Below are 1,924 nucleotides of genomic sequence, written 5' to 3'. Positions count from 1 at the left end.
CTTACCTGGGGCAGCCATGGTAGCCCCTGAAGCTTCTCTCCCTGACCTGCTGCAGTCACACTAGTTTCTGTCATTTCTTGGCTACTTCAGGCAGTTTCCATTTCAGGGCCTTTGTCTTTCCTGTTTTCCTCCATATGGAACTTTCTCTGGCTTTTGTCTTATGGCCCCTTTTTTTCTTTAAGATCTCAGCTTCCGTGACATCTCAGAGAAACCTTCCTTGGTGCCCTAAGAGTAGTTCTTCTACTGGTCTTTTCCACAGTGCCTTTCCTTAAGACTTGTCAGCTTACAGAGTTCACTTTTTATTTGTGTGTTCTCCTTCTGTAACTAGGCTGCATGAGGGAAGGGGGCTTTATTTACTCAGTCACTGTGGTGTTCCTGGTGTATAGCCCAGTGTCTGGCCTACAGCTGTGTACACTTTCATGGAGTAAAAGATTAGCATGAACGTTATTACTGTGTCTGTATAGAATGGTACTGGTTGACATATCCTGTTTATTTTTGAGCAGTAAAACCCATTCAATGCATGATCAAACTGTTTATTATTTCATCCTAGGTTAGCTATAGGTACCAATGTCTATTGGAAATATTATCACACTCATGAGTTAGCCTTTCATTGATAAAATAAACATTTAAGCATCAACACAAGATATGAGACTTTTAGTACTATTGCTAGGAGAGAGAGACTTTGGGAAAACTGCAGCCATATGCAACATGCCCCACACAGCTGTGGTATCCCAGTAATGGCGTTCCTGAGACGGACTGTGATATAAGTAATAGCCTGCAAATGTGGCCACGTGGCAATGAGTATAAGTGCAGGTTTCTGCCCACAGGCCCCTTGCCTACAGCACGCTCGCTGACCTGGTACACCACGTTCGTCAGCACCTGCCCCTCAGTGACCTCTCCCTCGCCGTCCAGCTCTTTGCCAAGAACATCGATGATGAGTCCCTGCCCAGCAGCATCCAGACCATGTCCTGCAAACTTCTGCTAAACTTAGTGGACTGCATTCGCTCTAAGAGCGAGCAAGAGAGTGGTAATGGGAGAGATGTCCTGATGCGGATGTTGGAGGTACTGGCTCCTTGGAGTGTCATTGTCTGTCCTTGTTCTTATCCTGCATGTTCCCAAACCTACACAGATGCTTTACCAGAAAGCTATGGTCAGTCTGATTGCTGGCCTTAATCCTAAGAGTTAGATAACCTTGGTCAAATTTTGACTATTGTTAATTAGCCATCATGCTTAAACGAGATGTTTGAGTTCTTTGTGCCAGTTCACTCATTTTTTAACCAGGAATAATTATAATATCTGCTATGAGTATTAACTAAAACAACATATGACAGCTCTTGCCACAGTTCTTTGCAACTTGTTAGAAGAGTTATTCTCTAGGAGTGTATCAGGCAAGTGCCGAGTTAGATGTGTACATCTCTGGGGAAAGGATAAAGTGGAATTCCCAAGTCCAGTAGACCCTAGAGGGATAAGGCCAGCCATCCTGGTGTGATCAAGACCTTGCTTATCAGGCCAGTCATTCATTTTTCTGGAGCTAGACTCTCCACATGACATGTAAAATGGTAATAGTAATTGTGGTAAAAACAGCATGTTTCTCTGCCTTTATACCTGGTATGGGGAGGAGGTGCTCACCCACCTTTTGTCAGGAGAACAAGCAGGATGACTTCAGCTGGTGGTTTCAGTGACATGTTATTTTTCTGTCTTAAAGTTTTGCTTGGCCTTAATGAAGATGAGTAATTTTTGTTGTCCCTTTTGCCTTTTCTTCCTGTTAGGTTTTTGTCCTCAAGTTCCACACCATTGCTCGGTACCAACTCTCTGCCATCTTTAAAAAGTGCAAGCCTCAATCAGAACTTGGAGCTCTGGAAGCAACTTTGCCTGGGGTGCCTGCTGCTCCTGCAGCTCCAGGCCCCGCTCCCTCTCCAGCCCC

The 1,924-nt window shown here is 44.6% G+C and overlaps 1 protein-coding gene across 1 annotated transcript in view; it reads left to right on the top strand.

Annotated features, from left to right (window-relative positions):
- Positions 1 to 1,924, top strand: part of TRRAP (transformation/transcription domain associated protein) — a gene marked incomplete in the record, with an annotated part of 151,090 nt that overhangs the window by 37,016 nt on the left and 112,150 nt on the right. Inside the window, 2 exon segments of the mRNA XM_014588476.2 lie at positions 828 to 1,062; positions 1,770 to 1,924. Coding sequence (XP_014443962.1) covers positions 828 to 1,062; positions 1,770 to 1,924 — 390 coding nt within the window.

The sequence above is a fragment of the Tupaia chinensis genome, unplaced genomic scaffold (assembly GCF_000334495.1).
Source record: "Tupaia chinensis unplaced genomic scaffold, TupChi_1.0 Scaffold000279_1, whole genome shotgun sequence".
Taxonomy (NCBI): domain Eukaryota; kingdom Metazoa; phylum Chordata; class Mammalia; order Scandentia; family Tupaiidae; genus Tupaia; species Tupaia belangeri.
This window is presented reverse-complemented; position numbering and strand designations above follow the sequence as displayed.